The sequence below is a fragment of the Chionomys nivalis genome, chromosome 3, assembly GCF_950005125.1.
Source record: "Chionomys nivalis chromosome 3, mChiNiv1.1, whole genome shotgun sequence".
Taxonomy (NCBI): Eukaryota; Metazoa; Chordata; class Mammalia; order Rodentia; family Cricetidae; genus Chionomys; species Chionomys nivalis.
The window spans coordinates 82,409,990-82,427,029 of NC_080088.1; the positions used below are offsets into that span (position 1 = coordinate 82,409,990).

Genomic DNA, 17,040 nt, shown 5'->3' on the forward strand with positions numbered 1-17,040 from the left:
CCCCCTGTGCCTTTGTCGGGTTTGAGGCAAAGGTTCTGTGAGGCCGGGGCTTTGCTACTATGGAACCACGCTATTGGCGTTACCTTGGCTGTCATGTACATGAGGTTGTTCAGGACCACGCTATTGGCGTTACCTTGGCTGTCATGTACATGAGGTTGTTCAGGACCAGCGAAGTGGCTTCTGGAGAGCCCCAGCCATTCCCTTTTAGTCCGTGACAGGCGGTCACTTCTCCTTCCCGGTCCTTGACCTCCTCCTCGGGGCTGCTGGGACTTGACCCTGGGAGGAGGAGTCTGCTGTCCACCAGTTCGATGTTGTGTAGCCATGGCAACAGGTAGGTGAGCATGATCTGACGTCCGTTTGGGTGCGTTGTGGGGAATCGCTGGCTCACCTCTGAAGAGACAGGGCGAAGGAGAGCTACAGGTTAATCTCCAGTTCAGGCTCAGCAGGGACACCAATTTATTGATCCAACATCAGTTTGCACTTACTAAAAGGACCACCATATATCATAGCTATGCAGGACTGCAAAATCACAAAAGTAAGGGTCATCCCTGATCCCCCAAGTACAGGAAAGTGTCTTAGGGGTGGGGTGGGCTGGTGAGCATGGGCAGAGCTGAAGGCCTTGCAATTTCAAGCACAGTTCGTAGAAAAGGGGTAGCAGGGTGTACAAAATAAGGACCTGGGGGTCAGCGGGACATGTGGCAAATCTCACTCCTGCCACATAATAGCCACATGGGTGACATTGTGACTCAGACACTTCAGTGACCTCTTGGTTCGTCCATCTGTTGGTCAGGAAAATAAGAGCAATCCCCTATGCTTGGGTCTCACACTGCACAGCTAGGGATGGAGACACCAGCATCCTGCAGGGCAGACTCAGCACAGCACCCATCTCCTAGCAGCACCAGCAGCCTGCAGGGCAGACTCAGCACAGCACCCATCTCCTAGCAGCACCAGCAGCCTGCAGGGCAGACTCAGCACAGCACCCATCTCCTAGCAGCACCAGCAGCCTGCAGGGCAGACTCAGCGATAAATCCCTTGGCTGCCCCCAATAGAAACTTTAACTGCGTTCGCCCTTTTCTTAAACTGGAAGTCCCAATCAGATGGTGCTAAGCTGTTAGGCTTTTATGTAGGTCAATGCAAATTAAGTAATTAGCAAGCAATGCAAAATTACTTAATTTTTCTTTTTAAAATAGAGACATTTCTTCTTATTACATTTATTTATTTGCTTGCTTATTTTTACTAATATGAATACTTAGCTTGCACTGTATGGTGCCCACACAGCTTACCATAGAGGTTAGAAGAGGGCATTAGATTTGATCCTCTGCAAGAACAGTCAGTGCGCTGGGCGGCGGTGGCGCACGCCTTTAATCCCAGCACTTGGGAGGCAGAGACAGGTGAATCTCTGTGAGTTCGAGACCAGCCTGGTCTACAAAAGCTAGTTCCAGGACAGGCTCCAAAGCCACAGAGAAACTCTGTCTCGAAAAACCAAAAAAAAAAAAAAAAAAAAAAAAAAAAAGAACAGTCAGTGCTTTTAACCATTTCTACAGCCCCTCTAATTTCTGCTTACTGTGTGTGTGTGTGGGGGGCTATGCCATGGTACACAGGTGGGCTTGCTGAAGCTGATTCTCTCCCTCTACCACACGGGACTCAGGAATCAAACTGGCCAGCAGACTCGGGACCTGCACCAGCTGCACCATCTGGCTGGCTCCCAGAGCTCACACATCACAACACATATGCTCTAGCTAGGATGATAAACACTTGCATCTTACTGTGTCAGAACATCCACTAATCCCACTGGCTGAGTATTTGTTAGAGCAAGCCACTGAATCTGACAGGATGAAAACAGGCAAGACTTCTCAGGAGTATGGTGAGCACTAAATACACGTATATATGAGCAACAAAAGGGACTTGTGTATGTGCGTGGTCAATATTATATGTATGTATATATTAATATATATGTAATAAGAGGTCATACTAATGTATGAAATTCTCAAAAATTTTTTTTGAAATAAATAAAAAAAGAGTCAGGTTCCTGAGTTTGGGGAAGGTTCTCTGTGACAAATTATACTGACAAATAACCCAGGGGCAAGAGAGAAAATGACAGGTCATAGAAGGTGCCGAGTTGAGGAAATGGTTACAAAAATACAGTTTTATTATAGAAGAGCTGTTTATGCTCCATAGGAAAGACCTGTATTAGAGAGAGAGAGGAAGATAGAGAGAGGGAGAAGGAGAGAGAAAGGGAGGAAGAGGGAGGTGGGAGAGAGAGGGAGAGAGAGGAAGGTGAGAGAGGGAGAGAGGGTGGTAGGAGAGAGGGAGGTGGGAGAGAGAGAGTGAGGGGGAAAGAGAGAGTAGAGAGAGGTAGGTGGGAGAGAAAGAGAGAGGGAAGGGGAGAGAGGGGGGACATTAAACAAGCCTATTTTTAAACAATGGCATGAAAACGAATGGACTTTGTAGCAATGGCCAGCTTCTAACACGTGACACGAGCTCATTTATTGTGTTCATTGCATTCTGTGTGCTGGACATGAGGGCCAAGAAAGTGGGGATTCGGCCAGAGGTGTCAGACAGATAGACACCTCGGGTTGTGGAGGTGTTTCTGAAGAGAATGGATGATGCCACAGATATTGAGTCAACTCTCTGGGAAATACAGAAGTCAAACAAAACGTGAGGGGGTTTTGGGGGGGGGGGGCTGTGCATATTTTTAGATCCTTCGGGCAGGACCCAAACAACTTGTCCAGCTGCTTCTAAGTGATTAGGTTCCCTGAAGTCTCACCACAGGGTCTGTAACAGCACGGGCAATTCAGGAATCCACTAGGTCCTGTTAATGTTTCACAGTCTTTTCCAAACGTCATAAATCAAGAGTGGGGATGGCTTAGAAGAATGTGAATTGGTTGTATTTCATTCTCGGGGCTTTGCTGCCTGTTAGGCAAGATCTATCCCCCTCCCCAGCTGTCAGTTGCCCCCACTTTATCAACTCCCCTTCTCAGCTAATAAATTGGCTTCAGTCTTGATCTTCCAAACAAGCTTAGGACTGAGGCCGCTCTCAGCCCAGCCGGGCCACCTCCCTCTGGAACCCACAGAGCTGCTCTCCTTGGACGCTGGGCATTGCCCTCCCCTCGGAACCCTTTTATTTCTCTAGATTTCCATGAAGAAATCTGTCCCCCAGGGAACAGTCTCCATATCCCCAGAACATTGCTCCGTTGTTCCTTCCCCGCGTTCAGACTGTGTGGTGTGGGTGGAGGGCTTTTCTTCCCTTCCACACTCCGACCTTCTGTGCCCTGCCTCACCCATCCTCTTCCTCCCCGGGGTGAGGTGGCCTTCTGCGTTCAGGACTGTCTCTTCTGAGGAGGCCTGCTCCAGCATCCCAGGCCAGCTCTCCATGGACGCTTTGCCCTACACTCCTGCTCTCCCTGGGGTGGCCTGTTTGTCACCGCCATCAGTCTCCCAGGCAGCAAGCACCAGACACTTCACTTGTCTGTGAACCTCTGGCTTCAGCCTCCTCGTTCTGCTTTCCCTGGGCTATTAGGTCAGACCCTTATAACACAACCACTTTCTCCTTGAGTTACAGCCACCCTTCCCAGCCAGTCCCTCTTCCACTCTTTCCCTCTTCCTCTTTAAACACGGCAGGCTTTTTCTCTTCTCTCTCTCTTTTCTCTCTCTCTCCTTTCTCTCTTCCTTTCCTTTTTTCCCATTCTTTTGTATTTCAAGTTTCTTATTTAATAACACCATGCAACAGAAACTTGACCATCCTGGCCTATTTTCTCATACTCAAACTTAAGAGGACCCCGACCCCGGAAACAGCTACAGAGCTATGTCAGCTACTACAGCCTCCATTCTGTTGCTCTTAGCTTTTCTTTTTCTTTAAAAGTTTTTAAATTTAAATATATTTTATCATAGTCTTCCCCACACCCGACTCCTTCCAGATCCTCTCCCCCTCCTTACCCACTTTTAAATTCTTTCTCAAAAAAACAAACCAAAAAAATCCAATACAACAATCCCCCAAACCAAGAAAACAAAATAAAAGCACACTCCCCTACAGCCCCCCAAAACAAAACACCAAACCATAACTAACTAAATAAAAGCACACAAATAACCCTGTGGAGTCCACTAGATGTTGCTCAACTACCCCTGAGCATGCATGCGTCTGACCTGGAGTGGTAGATGTACCCAGTGTATTGGAGAGATTTCCTCTCTCAGCAGGTACAAGTGACATTCAGTGTTAACCTTTACCCTAGTGACTAGTTTCTATTCATCCATCCATCCATTCATTCATTTTTTTAAAAAAAGTAACAAAATGTAATGGTATAAAACAAAATCTGTTACACTGAAGTTGGACAAGACAAACCAACAGAAGGAAGAGAAGCCAAGAGAAGGCACAAGAATTAGAAACTCACTTGTTGGCACACCCAGGAGTCTCATAAAAATAGGGAATCTAACAGAGTAGAAGTTTCCTAAGATACATATATATCTGAAGGCAATATGAAAAATAGCCAAATAATCGGGGGGACAGAGTCCCAGCTGGCCGTCTCTTTCACCAAATGAAACTTTTGGTACTGGGATCAGTTACATCTAATTGAGTTGCTGGCCAAAGGGATCCTACGGTCAACAACCCAGGCTGTTGCTAAGACTACAGGTTGCCCTCCACAAACTGACAGCAAGGCCCCACTGCTGAAGCCAACAGCTGCATAACTCATTGAAGACAGAGATGTCGAGCCAGTGTCTACACAGAGCTGCCGCCCCTACGTTCCAGCATCTTTGGTACAGAAACATACTCTGCACACCACTAAAAGGAAAACAAACACCAAGCAAGCCACAACCCTTTTTCCACAATGGTGTCCTGGCTGTAAGATATGCTAGGGTAATGGTGGTACAAAGCCTGTGGGAGTAGCCAACCAATATCCAATTTGCTCTAGGGCCACACTCCATGAGATGGACCCCATCCCCAACACTGCTTGGGTTACCAAGAACCTGAGACTAGAGAGCCCAGAGACCTTGGGTAAAACCAAATAATACTGATCTAAAGAAAGAAAGGGAAAAATCTGTACTGATAAAGTAACTCTTAATGATATTCGGATAGATGATTAATGACATACTCATAGACCAGTGGCTTACTTAGCCATCCTCGGAGAAGCATTCTCCTGTGGCAAATAGGAACACAGACACACAGCCAGACATCATGCGGAGGGTGAGAGACCTTGGAAGACTCAGCCCTAAATGGGAGGGGGTGTCTCCATCAAATACCTCCCCTTAGAGCTCAGGGAACCCTCAGAGGGTGAGGGGGAAAGAGTTAGGAGCCACAGTGGATGGAAGACGCCAGGAGAACAAGGCCCTAGGTGCTGATCTCTTGTTTGTACAAATAAAGCTTGCCTGAAGATCAGAGGGTGGAGCTAGTTACTAGCTAACCATAGAGGTCTGGAGATCTGTACAGAAAGACAGGAAGTGATATGGCTGGGCGGAGAGATGAAGTGATAGGCGGGAGGAAACAGGAACTCTGTCTTTTGGGCTGGGGAGTTGAGTAGGTAAGGTTGCAGAGTTTGAGCCCTTCGTCTCTCGGATCTCTCAGCATTTCCCCCCTCTATCTGACTCTGGGCTTTTACTATTGAGACTGTTAGAACTCGCACTACAGCTCTCAACACAAGCAAAGCTCCCCTGAACTCACAGAGGCTGAAGCGGCATGTACAGGACCAGCGCACTTCTGCACCAGGTCCCCGACTACAGATTGTGGCTTCCAGTGTAGTGATTCTGTGGGATTCATCAGTGGGTTGCAAAGCCCTAGCAGCTTTCTGAGATGCCACGTTCCTTACAGGCTTTGAAATGGGTCATAAGCACATGGCCGTCTCAGATCTCACTCACACTGCCCTCTGGATAACTTCCCAGTACACGGTGCTGGTCTATTCCTTTACAGCAGAGGGTTCTTGACCCTCCTAATGCTGTGATCCTTTAATCTCTAAATCACTTACTTAATTGGTGATGATGTTAGCTATCAAATAGACTTATTATCTTCATGTTGTGGCGATTCCCCAACCAGAAAATTACTTCCATTGCTACTTCACAACCTAAACTTTGCTACCGTTATGAATCATAATATAAATATCTTTGTATTCTGATGATCTTAGGCAACCTGTGAAAAGGTCATTCAACCTCCAAAGGGGTCACAACCCCCAGGTTGAGAATCACTGCTCTAAACCAAGTCACGTGCCATCTCTTCTCTCTGTGGTTTCCATCACCTGCCTGTCTGCCTGGTAACTTTCTTCTCTCCAGCTGCAGCTCAGACATCAGCCTGTCAGGTCAGGCTTTCCCCGTTCTTCTGGTTCAATAAGAACCAGACACAAGCAATGCACGCGAATGCCCAACAGAGAACTCAGCACGCCTTAGGCACCCGAGAAATTGGAGCCGTTGTGATCACCAGTTATTTCAGTGCAGTTGCGCAGAGACACGTGAGTGGGAGGCGCCACCCAGCTGTGGCTTCGTGTAGCTGAAGAACTGCAGGGAAGGGTGGGCAGAGGCAGGAGTAGCTGAGGAGGGGTGGGGCTAAGGCACTGGGGGTGCTGTGGAAGGTGAGGTGCATTCTGGGACAGTCTGCCTCCTGGCAAGGTGCCCCATGAACTTAGTGGGCAAAGCACTTTTTGAGACCCGCTTCTCACAAAAGTTATTTGTGAAGATGGCTGACAAGTTATATATGTGACATCACTATGATAAATATAATAAGTCTATATGATATCTAACATCATCACCAATTAAGTAAGTAATTTAGAGAGATTTTAAGTATATTGTCCATATAATAGAATTTCTTTGGGATATACATGCATACTATACACATACATATATATGTATATGTACATACATACTGTACACATACATACACACGGAAATATGTTTATTGACCTAAGAATCTTGAATTTGTCAGGTACATGTTTATACTTTTGCTTTACCTAATCACTTATTTTTAAACATTTAAAAATATTCTTGAGGGGATGGAGAGAAGGCTCAGTGTTTACACACACTGGCTGCTCTTCCAAAGGACTTGGGTTTAAGTCCCAGCACCCACAGGGCAGCTCATAACTATTTGTAACTCCAATCCCAGAGGATCTGATGCCCTCTTCTGGCCCCCATCAGCATGACACTCACATGGTGCACAATCAGGCAAAATACCCACACACAAAATAAAAAGCTTAAAAATATTTCTCAAGTTTGTTTTCTTATGTAACTAGATTTAGTCCTTAGTACTGATGTCTGCCACTAAAACTGCCACAGACTCCAAAAAAGGAAAACTGCTTAGAATAGAGACTTGGTGACATACGTCACTGCTGACGGCTGCATAGTACCTGAGAAAAGGGGAAGAGTGAGCTCAGGGTACATCCGGGCCAGTTCACAGGACAGGAGGGCTAGCGACACACTGTAGAGAGGTGGCAACGGCCCATGCGTTCCATACAGAATACTGCCAGGTCTTTGCTCGGCAACTTTCTTGGAGTGCACAAAAAGCTTTGCTTCGAGGATCTGTGAGGAGGTAAGAGACATGCGTATCTCAGGAACGTTTGTGTTTGACCAGAATTGGTGACGCTATGACAAGGACAGAGTCAGCTAATTGCTGTGCCTGGAGAGCACGGGGTGGGTGCTTCCTTGCTCTTCACACAGCACACAGAAACAAATAAACACATTCTGAGCTAAGGATGGAACTGTGGCACAGGGGTGTACATGATACATGCCTGCATGAGCTGCATGGAGACTTCGTAAATCTCTCTGTTGGTGTCAGAGGCCTTGAAGAGAACAAGGTTCAGCAGGGTCACTATGTCGAAGGGATAGTTCCTGGGGAAAAACAGTAAAACACACGGCATAGCTATAAGACAGCTTGGCTGGTAAGCTGGATAGATCATCTTCTCTCAAAAGTCTAGAGTGGCGCACGCCTTTAATCCCAGCACTTGGGAAGCAGAGGCAGGTGGATCTCTGTGAGTTTGAGGCCAGCCTAGTCTACAGAGTGAGTTCCAGGACAGCCAGGGCTGTTACACAGAGAAACTCTATCTCAGAAAACAAAACAAAACAACAACAACAAAGTCTAGGGTGGTGCATTGACTTGAGTCCTTGGGACTGACACTGCCCTGTCTTTTTTGGAAAGAATCATTATTTATGTATTATTCCGTGTATCTGAGTGTACGTGTGTACATCACATTCACGTAGGTGCCCGAGGAACTCGGAAGCATGGATCACCTGGAGCCGGAGATGCAGAAGGTTGTGACCTCCATAATGCGGGTGCTGTGTGCTGAACTCTGGTTGTCTGCAACAGCAGTTCCTGCTCCTTAACTCTGGAGGAATCGCTCCAGTCCTTATGTGAAGATTTTTGTGTTCTATATTCTCTCCACTTTCCTAAATTATAAGCTTTCTCTTAGGAGAGTTTGTATATAAGTCAGGGAGTTTAATCTAGCTATGACATTGTTACACTTTTCATGAATTCACCTGTTATATAATAAGGATGGTGGTTTTAGAAGCATAATCTTTGGGTTGGGGTGTGCCTCAGTGGTGGAGGGCAGTTTTAGCATAAGACCCGGGGTGCAAATCAGGACATTTTCAAATAAATGTAATATTCAGACTCTAAGGACCTACTCCTCCTTCCCGTGTTCTTTCTGAAGTTTTGAGTAGAGAGGATTTAAACGGTTCTGCTTTCTGGGTTTGATCTGGTGGGCAGCTGGCTCTCAGGCTCACAGTTAACACGATCAGGATACTTGTATACGTGCCTTTAATTCCTTTGTGGTATCATCTTTATTCTTTTCAAATTCTAATCTCACGCTTCACTGTGACTGTCTGGACACTTCCAAGGAGACACGTTGTGAGAACTATCTCCTGGTCAAATGGAATTAGCAATAGCATGGAAACTTAGAGCAGGTGGCTTATTTGTGAAGGACCCAGAAGCCATCCTGGGCTTTCCTAGGATTCACTCTAAAGAGTGAATCACCCAACAGGCTACTGTTCCTCCCATCCTGGTGAGCCAGCATCACCACGACTGCCACTAACCACTAATAAGGAGAACTCATACCTGTTTCCACACACAGTCGCTATGGCTTTGAAGCAGCCAGACGCAAGCTGGTAGGAGCCTGTGTAACACCGGTCGATGGCCCAATTAAAAAGGTTTATCTGGTCTGGATTAAGTTCCAGAAGCAAGATGACAACTTCACAGCCAAGTTGATGAACCTGGGGACACGAACAAATCAGTTCTTCCTAGTTCATGAGACGATATCCTAGCGAAATACATACGATGGAATGTAGTTCATATAAGTGGACAGAAAGCAGAGGGAGAGCACTGGCTTGGGTTGAACTTGATACCACACACTCTTCCTTAAGGGGGATCAATGGAGTGATGCCTGCAGGGACACAGACTCCCCCGGACTCTGGGAAGGTAACACAGCCTGCCATGACGGAGGCTCCGTTCCCCTCAGAAGATAATGCTACCTTCCTCTTTCTGAAGTCATCCACTCTTGGCAGTTGTGATGAGGTCAAAATGGAAGGACCCGGCTTCTGCATTTGTTATATTAATAATGCGAGTGTGAAATGCCCCCATGGGCTCATGTCTTGAATGCCTGATGCCCAGCTGAGGTCTATCTTGGCTATGAGTTTTTAGGAGGTGGGGCCTGGCTGGCAGAAGTGTATCCAGGGGTGGATCTCTGTCTAGCTCTCAATGCCTGCTTCCAGGCCAACATCGCATGGACAGTCTTAGTGCTCTACCCCCGCAGGGTCACTCTGATGGCCATGCCCTCCACACCAGGATGGACTACGATCAGTTTTTCCTCAATTGTTTCTGTTAGGTTATTTGTCAATGGAATGGAAGTTACTAATGCAATGTTCATTATTGTCAAAAATTTCCCCTCGTTAATGTCTGTCCTATTTTTTTCTGACTTGGTTATTTCTTTTACTATCTTCTTATGATATATGGGTCACAGATGATGAGTCCTTTTCCCTCCAATATACACTTATATTTTTAATGCATTTCCTTTTAAGCAAGGCTTTCTTTGCAAATCGCTAACTTAATATTTCCATTATGCTTCACTTAATGATGATTTCCAGTTAGCATTGTTATTTGCTCCACTGGCTATCTGGAAGCATATATATATATTTCTAAAAGATTAATTTTTAATTATATGCATGCGCACGTGTGTGTGTGTGCATATGTGTGTGCATGTGTGTGTGTCTGTCTGTGTGTTTGTGTGCATGCATCTGAGGGATGGAGGAGGCCAGAGAGGGCACTGGATTCCCTGGAGCAGGCATCCCAGGTGTTGGTGAACTGTCCAGCATGGGTGGTGGGAACTCGGTTCAGGTCCTCTGCAGGAGCAGCCAGCACGCTCCATTGTCGAGCCTTCTCTCTCCAGCTCCCAGGGAAGAATATTTTAATTATATTTAATTACTCATTACTAGCATAATGATATTGAGAATAAAGGATGTAGTTTGTATTCAAAGTATGCGGGCTGTTATGAGACTCCACGTTATGATTCAGTTTGTGGTCAGTTTGGGTAAATGACGCCGTCCTTTGGGGCCTGGCACATCACAGCACAGTGCGCCTAAGTACATATCTGAACGGGAGTAGCCATGGGGGAAAGGTAGGGTGAAGAAAAGCAAGGGATTTCCGACTCAATACTTACTCGTAAATCTTGACAAGCCAGGATATTGTCAAGCCACTTATACAGATAGCCATCCGGGGAGAGGCCGACATTGTCAAAAACAGGGCCGCAGCACAGCACGGCCGACATTGCCTGGAATTAGAAACGGTGGAACCTGGAGATGGAGCCTGGAGCAGCAGTAAAGCCAGGATTCCTCTGACCTTAAAAAACACGACGGGCAAATCTGGGTGCGGCCTTTATTCTATCTTAGATACAAAGTCTCACTAGATAGCCCGGGTTAGCCTTGAACTTGCAATCCTCTTGCCTCAGCTGCCTGGGACCATTGCTCGGCTTCATGGCGGTTCTTTAGTGACAGTTATTCCTCCGGGATTTTGAAAGCATGCTTTAGTAGAGTCAATAAAAATCTCCCCACCAGATTTCAGTTGTAAAAATAAAAGTTAAAAATCTATAGTTTCATGGACATCTACATTGGTGATTATAACGTGTGTTTATAAAGAAAGAATAAAACAAAATGATTATTTTACAATAATTCAAATAAAATTTCTTTCAGTTGTTCCAAGTGAGGCAAATTCTGCTTATAAGGTAAATCTAGCTGTCTGCATTTTCCATAGCACAAAAATACTTTTGATCCTTGATCGAAAGTTAAATGCAATTAAGAATGTAAACTTTTGGCCGGGCGGTGGTGGCGCACGCCTTTAATCCCAGCACTCGGGAGGCAGAGGCAGGCGGATCTCTGTGAGTTCGAGGCCAGCCTGGTCTACGAGAGCTAGTTCCAGGACAGGAACCAAAAGCTACGGAGAAACCCTGTCTCGAAAAATCCAAAAAAAAAAAAAAAAAAAAAAAAGAATGTAAACTGTAGGACTTTTGTGGGGAGTGGGTGTAGGGAATGGGGAGAGAGTAAGAAAAGGAGATTTTGACTAACCTGTGCTTGGCAGGTGTAAGTGACCATCAGGGCAACCATTTGAAGGCACCCATGAGTTGCACATAAACATCAACTTATAATGTAAATGACACCTGACACAGTGACAATGACAACTGATAACTCAGTTATTTCTCTAAAGGCCTTTAGGCTGCTCGACTACAGTGGTTTGAATGAACAACGACCCTCTGTTGGCTAACATAATCTAACAATTGATGGAGGGAGGACATCATCCCTCCCAGGTGGGCTTTGACAGTTTACAACCACATCCTGCTTCCTGCCTTCTCTGCGTCCTGTGTGTGGGGTAAAGATTAGCTAGCTGCCTGCTCCGCTCAGCCTGCTCTGCTCAGGACTCTAGCCTTCTGGAACCGCAGCAGAAAGAAACGCCTTCTCTATGCTGCTTTTGGTCATGGCATTTCATCACAGTGACGGAAGAGTGACCAGCACAAAGACCACAGCGCTTCAGATGGGAAGTTCTTCACAGTGTGGACATCTGAGGACAGGTTTAGATGAGAACAGGACAATGCTGTTGGTTGAGTATGCCCCCCACCTTAGGTTGGGAGTTAATTAGCAACGTGGTAACCTCGGGGCTAAGTAGATAAAAGTGTTGTCACACAGAACAAACAATGGATAAAAGCCGTAACTTGACAACATCTTACATTTTGCAATTGCGAGCACAAATGGGATGTATTTGCACACATCTTCAATTATGCAGTTGGAATTACTCAATTGATATTGACACATGTGTCCATATATCCATTTGAATTTTTATATCTGTATTATATGACTTATTTTAACTTTTTGTTTTGTTTTGTTTTTCTAGACTGGGTTTTTCTGTGTAACCGTCCTGGCTGTCCTGGAACTGGCTTTGTAGACCAGTCTGGCCTCGAACTCACAGAGATCCACCTATCTCTGCCTCCCCAAGTGCTGGGCCTAAAGGAACGAGCCACCACTGCCTGGCTTATTTTAACTATCGTTAAGGCATGATTGATAGCTTAAAAGAGGAGACCACCGATGGCACAAACCAACCTTTAGGGCGCAATACTGGTATCTCGTTATCTGGTGGTTTCTGTCGCTGTACCGATCCAGAGGCGTGAACATGATGCTGAAGGGGCCCGCCCACTGGCTGAACAGGATGAAGAGGTGGTGCCTCAGGCTTTGCTGGGGGAAGAGAAATCTTCTATGATGAACTAGAGAGAACAACACAGAACCAGTATCTATTAGACTGAACAGAATCGTAGCACTAGTGAATATTATTCTCGAGTTGTGGGAGAAGGAAAAATTTCCACTTTCCCTAAAGTTTTTTTTTTAATCTTTCTATTATGTGTATACATGTGTTTCCATGAGCAGGTAGGTACATGAGTGCAGGTGCCCACAGAGACCAGAAGAAGGTGCTGAGGTGCTGGGTCATCTGGACCTGGAGTTACAGGTGGCTGGGAGCTACCTGATATAGGCGCTGGGAGCCAACCTTGGGTCCTCTGCATGAGCAGTACCTGATCCAATCCCTCTGTCCCCAAGGACTAGAGTACTCCCGTGAACCCCTTTCTCCGCTTGCGGCACAGGCTAGAACGTGGCTCACGCTCTCCCAGTGAGCTACACCACCAGCCCCCTAGCTTCTGTTTTATCTACAGAAGCTTGACTTTTTAAATATATTGCAGCACAAGTTTCCTTTCTGTGTGTATCCTTCACATCCAGAGTTGGAGGAGAGATAGACACTGTGACCCACTCTGCTTCAGTGACTCTCAACCTTCCCAATGCTGCGACCCTTTAATCCAGTTCCTCATGTTGTGCTGATCCCAACCACAACATTATTTTCCTTGCTACTTCATGACTGTAATTTTGCTATTGTTATGAATTGTGATGTAAATGTCGAATATGCAGGATATCTGATATTTGACACCAAAGGGTTGCGACGCACAGGTTGAGAACCATTGCTCTAACTGACCTTTCCACTTAACTTTTGGGTATATAGAATGAAGTTTTGTGACCACTGTTCCCTACTGTTAGGGAGAACATGGTGGAATATAATATATATTATTTCAAAAACATGTACTTCACATTACCGAAGAAGTCAAACTTAAATTGTAGTTTAAGGTCCTTAAATATGAGACGGTCCACTACAGTTAAGTTAATAACAACTTTGATACCAAGTCAATCATCTACCTTGTTCCATACGCCTCTATTCGAATAAAAATGTGCCACATAGTCTTTATAAGATGCCCAGTTGAACCAAAAGATTAAAAGGAATTCCATGCTACGGAATTCTAGTTAGTGTGCTGACTGACAGAACGGACTGAAATCAGGTTAGGACAGAGGCCACAGGAGAAAATGAAGCTTGTGGGAAGGTTTCCTCTGAATTCCTTCCTTCAATATGGCATCAGTTCATTTTCAGACCAGAACCAAAGCCAAGATAGAAACGACGCGTACAATACCAAATGTGATTCCGATGGTCGCTCCCTTGGTGACTCCACTATGCTGAGGTGACCTGGTCTTGTGTATTTTCAGTGTCTCAGGATAAATAAAGCCAATTACCTAGCTCTATATGCAGGCTGTCAGGAATCAGGAAGGAGCAGTCGTGAAGAACGTGAGTGTATCACCCAGCCCAAAGGCTACACATGGCGGATTACCTGGAACACACTGAATCAAGTTGGCAACCATGGCGCTAAAATGTGCTCGGATGTCTTTAAGAATTTCAACTTCTTTGTCATTTTCAGCTTCTAAGAGCATGCGGGTCAAGTCCACGTACTCCAGGAACAGTGCGCCGAGGGCCAAGGTATCTCGCTCTAAGGCTCCATTTGTGCTGGAAGGAAGGGGGAGGGAGCCTTTAAACCAGCTGCAACAAAGTAGCAAATGCTTCCTGAAGACAGAACAAAACGGTTGGAACTCACACAGCAGATCTGGTCTCTACGTGCACCGCCAGGGGAGTATGAGAAAAGATACCTTAACAAAATCTTTGTTGAAGTAATATATTTGAAAGGACGAGAAGAAACGGAAAAGGAGGCTTTGGCAAGAGGACGAGAAGAAACGGAAAAGGAGGCTTTGGCAAGAGGACGAGAAGAAACGGAAAAGGAGGCTTTGGCAAGAGGACGAGAAGAAACGGAAAAGGAGGCTTTGGCAAGAGGCGGTCAGTTCAGTCTTACGCTCACCTGTCACTTATTACCCCCGCATCTGCCAGGAGTTCAAATATCCGAAGCAGTTGTAGCCTCAACAAGTCTCTCCGTTCCCGACGTTTCTTGTTCTGCACAGAAAGAGGTAATGCTACTACGCTTATTGTCAAGGACAATACAATGCCAACTTCCTAAGTAAGAGGGATGCATTGTCCCCTCTTCCTAGTCAGTAGAGACAATGCCAGTCATCCCAGGCTATAAGGAAAAGACGGTAAGGAAGGCAGTAAGAATATAGGAGGTGGAATTGTTGAGCAGTGTGCCTTGTGTCCAGAGGTGTCTCTGTCTGGAGTGGCTGGAGAGCGCAGAGGACATTGACAATCTCCACTGAGTCTGCTCAGTGAGTGAGTGCTATTCTTCAGGCTGCTAAATTTCTGCTACTTTTTTAAAAAATACTTTTATTTGTTTGAGTGTTTTGCCTATATGTATATGTACCCGGTGTGTGTAGTGCCCATGGAAGCCAGAAGAGGGCATCAGAGTCCCTGGACCTGAAGTTATAGATGGCTGTGAGCAACTTAGGACCTCTGAAAGAGCAGCCAGTGCTCTCAAGGGCCACGCTGTGTCCTTAGCCCCAGATTTCTGCTCTTTCTTGTATCATATCTTACTATTTTTCAATCTTGGTGCAGAGATGGATTCATTTGGGGGAAAATAATATTGAGGGATATACCATAAGCTAAATGAGACATGGTATCTTTAGTCATTGATTTCTGGTTTTTGTTGTTGTTGTCTTATTTGCTTGTTTTTCGAGACAGGGTTTCTCTGTGTAACAGCCCTGGCTGTCCTGGAACTCACTCTGCAGACCAGGCTGGCCTCAAACTTACAGAGATCTACCTGCTTTTGCCTCCTGAGTACTGGGTTTAAACTCTGAATTACTTAACTATTGAAAATTAGTGAAAATGACAAAATCTAACATATTAAGGTTCACTGTTAGAGGCAGGGTGGGGTGTTTGTATTCTTTAGGGGACACCAAAGGGGACGGAAGGTTCACACCACTGTCCCAATGAGTCAGGCCTTTGTGATGGGGCTTCTGAACCTTACCTCTGGCCTTCTCTCTAGAGCCTCCTTCATTAATGGATGGAGTTCTTCGACCAGTTCTCTACAGAGGGAAGAGTTTATCGTTGATATGAAACTTGTCACCAGCATGTCCATTCCAGCATAAGTAGCATCATTATTTCCCTTGACTACCAGCCAGAGCCTCCGGTGATCTCCCTGCCTGATACTCTATGCAGTATCTGCCTGCATCCCAGTGCTGTGCACATGGCTCGGGCAGAACACCCTCTCTGAACAATGAAACAGTACTTCCCAAGAGCTTACTAAATCCAGGCACGTCAGAACGGGCTAGGGGATTGAAAATAAGTAAGTTCGAGTCTCTGTTCTTAAAAAAACCTTTCCATCCAATCAGAAAGAAAGAGAGTCAATATTGAATCACTTTGGGGACACATAATAGATTTAAAACACAAAACCTGTATTTCAGAGCTGATCTTACACTTATGCTATTTGACAAACGCAAATTATAGCAAGAGATAAAGTAGTACAGTTTTCATTAAAACTTTTCATGTGTAGTGAAAAAGTTTGATTAGTATATATCTTATTACATTTCTCTGTTTGTGTTGTATATGTATTATCTGCACACATCTACATACATTGTATGTATTTCATATGTGTATTATATGTATACATATATACACATTATTCACAAACACAAACATGCATATGTATTTATTTCACCTGTCTTTCCAAATCTCCAATTATTGTTTATACTTGTTATGAATCATCTTTTTTGTGCAATTATGTCTGAATAAAACAGACATGAGATCTAGTTTGCAGCTAGACAAGTTTGGAAGCTGCATGCTATACTCATGGTTACTAAGCACCACCCTCCAGGGAACCAGGAAGGCTGATGAGAATCTACAGCAAGCACTCTGCGCTGAGAGGAAAACCTGTCACTCAAATCAAGACAGAATTCCTACATCAAAGAGCCCCATTTAATAATGTATGATCTTAATAATACTGACATACAGTATCAGAGGACATTACTTCACTATAGTGATACAGCAACACTAATAGCATGTAATATTAACAACTGTTGATAACATTAACAACCCTTCCCTACTCATCATCTATTTACCGAGTGTTTTTCTATGTGAATACACACATTTAATATGTCCTCTTAGCAAATTATGGGGTAGATTCCACTACATAAAATTGGTTTAAAATTAAAAAAGATTAATTTTGCTCCTATGTGTATGATTGTTTTGTCTTCAAGTATAGCTGCACAGCACATGCATGAAGTACCCATGAAGGCCAGAAGAGGGCGCTGAGAAGTGACCATAGGTCCCCCGCAAGGGCAGCCAGGGCT

The 17,040-nt window shown here is 45.1% G+C and overlaps 1 protein-coding gene across 4 annotated transcripts in view; it reads right to left on the bottom strand.

The window, feature by feature from the left end:
* Fry (FRY microtubule binding protein) overlaps nucleotides 1-17,040 on the bottom strand; it is a 404,412-nt gene that overhangs the window by 88,907 nt on the left and 298,465 nt on the right. For all 4 annotated transcript variants that reach the window (XM_057765235.1, XM_057765236.1, XM_057765234.1 and 1 more), the window contains 9 exons: nucleotides 15,720-15,777; nucleotides 14,664-14,755; nucleotides 14,145-14,317; nucleotides 12,547-12,707; nucleotides 10,620-10,730; nucleotides 9,023-9,177; nucleotides 7,701-7,800; nucleotides 7,320-7,491; nucleotides 134-390 (listed from right to left, as the gene is read on the bottom strand). In XM_057765235.1, the coding sequence (XP_057621218.1) occupies nucleotides 134-390; nucleotides 7,320-7,491; nucleotides 7,701-7,800; nucleotides 9,023-9,177; nucleotides 10,620-10,730; nucleotides 12,547-12,707; nucleotides 14,145-14,317; nucleotides 14,664-14,755; nucleotides 15,720-15,777 (1,279 nt within the window). The remainder of the gene's footprint in view (nucleotides 1-133; nucleotides 391-7,319; nucleotides 7,492-7,700; nucleotides 7,801-9,022; nucleotides 9,178-10,619; nucleotides 10,731-12,546; nucleotides 12,708-14,144; nucleotides 14,318-14,663; nucleotides 14,756-15,719; nucleotides 15,778-17,040) is intronic.